This window comes from Aureococcus anophagefferens (assembly GCF_000186865.1).
Source record: "Aureococcus anophagefferens unplaced genomic scaffold AURANscaffold_1008, whole genome shotgun sequence".
In the NCBI taxonomy this organism is placed as follows: domain Eukaryota; class Pelagophyceae; order Pelagomonadales; family Pelagomonadaceae; genus Aureococcus; species Aureococcus anophagefferens.
Window position 1 is genome coordinate 1 of NW_008706206.1, and position 1,368 is coordinate 1,368.

The 1,368-nt window shown below is 71.2% G+C and overlaps 1 protein-coding gene across 1 annotated transcript; it reads right to left on the minus strand.

Moving 5' to 3' along the window:
* Nucleotides 1–24: 24 nt before the first annotated feature.
* AURANDRAFT_69149 (hypothetical protein) lies at nucleotides 25–1,261 on the minus strand (the record flags this gene model as incomplete). Its single annotated transcript, XM_009044903.1, has 3 exons — nucleotides 25–247; nucleotides 430–609; nucleotides 738–1,261. Coding segments are annotated over 3 exons (927 nt in total), but the record flags the coding sequence as incomplete, so codon positions are not given.
* Between the last annotated feature and the right edge of the window lie 107 nt (nucleotides 1,262–1,368).

A 1,368-nucleotide genomic window follows, 5' to 3' on the forward strand; every position in this document is an offset into this window, starting at 1 on the left:
GAGGCGCGCGGGCGTCGCGACGACCTTGCCCACGAGGGCCCGCCAGTCCGGCGGCGCCGCGCGCCAGAAGGGCCGTGCCGCGGGGAAGTCGTTCGGCCGCGACGGCGCGGCGAAGACGCGCCGCTCCCGCGCGTAGCGCAGGAGCGCGGCGACGCCGCAGGCGCCCCCGGCGTCGCCGCGGTCCATGAAGAGCGCGCCGACGTCGTCGACGAACGCGCGCATCGCGTCGCCGAAGAGGAGGCGCCACCTGCGCGCGAATCGACCGTCGGGGCCGAACTTTGAAATCCTCGAGCTCGGTCACATCGACGTCGATTCGGCTGATGTTTGGACGGATCACATGGCTCTCATCGAGCTCTCGAAGCACGGCCGAAGAGCGTGTGTCGAACCATTCGACTACGCGCGCGTTGAAGTCGGGTCGAATATTTGCACACAGGCCGCCACGCGGCCCAGTAGTGCTCGCCGTAGTCCGCCAGCAGCCGCTCGCCCGGCTTCACGTCGCGCGTCGCGAGGATGCGCACGCCCCAGTCCGTCTTCGGGTCGCCGTCGACGGACTCGACGTACTTGACGTTCTGGCGCTTCTTCCGCGCGTACCACTGCGCGCGGTCGGGCCTGGGCAGGAAAAGAGTGATTCAAGTTCGATTCAACCTGAGTGTTCGGCGCGCGCGCGTTCCGGAAAAAGCATCCACGCTTCGAGACCGTTCCGAGAGATGATCGCTCGTCCAAAAATCAGCCGAAACGAGTGGAAAACGGCCGAGAGAGGAGCCTTTGAAGTTGGGAATTTCGCACTCTTTTCCTGCCCTGGGTCGGGCCCGCAGAAGTCGTTGATGAAGGGCGCCGGGTTGTCGAGGCGCAGCGTCGGCCAGATCTCGACCTGGGGCCGGCTCAGCCCGTCGTCGTCCTCGGACTGGCGGAACGCGTAGGTGAACGTCGCCCAGCGGACGTCGTCGAGCGGGCGCGGCGCGGCCGCGGCGTCGTCGAGCACGGACGCGTCGTCGCCGACGAGGACGCCCGGGTAGGGCAGCGACTCGCCCTTGGCGATGAAGGCTTTGGCGCGGACCTCGTACTGGCCCCGGAGGCCCGCGTCGCCGTCGTCGCCGACGAGGACGACCTCGCAGCGATTCCGGAAGCCCGCGGCGTCGAGGCCCGGCGCGGCCGCGGGCGACCGCTTCCGCGGCCGGCCCCGCCGCGCGCCGGCCGCGGCGCAGCGCGCGCCGAGGCGCGCCAGCGTCCCGGGCTGGGCGCACTCCCAGACCGCGTGCATGGAGCCGGCGAGCGCCTCGAGGCGGGCGAAGCCCCGGAAGCCGCGCGCGTCGACCTCCGCCTCGCCCAACAGCCGCGCGAGCTCGTCGAAGTCCCGCGCGCGCGCCG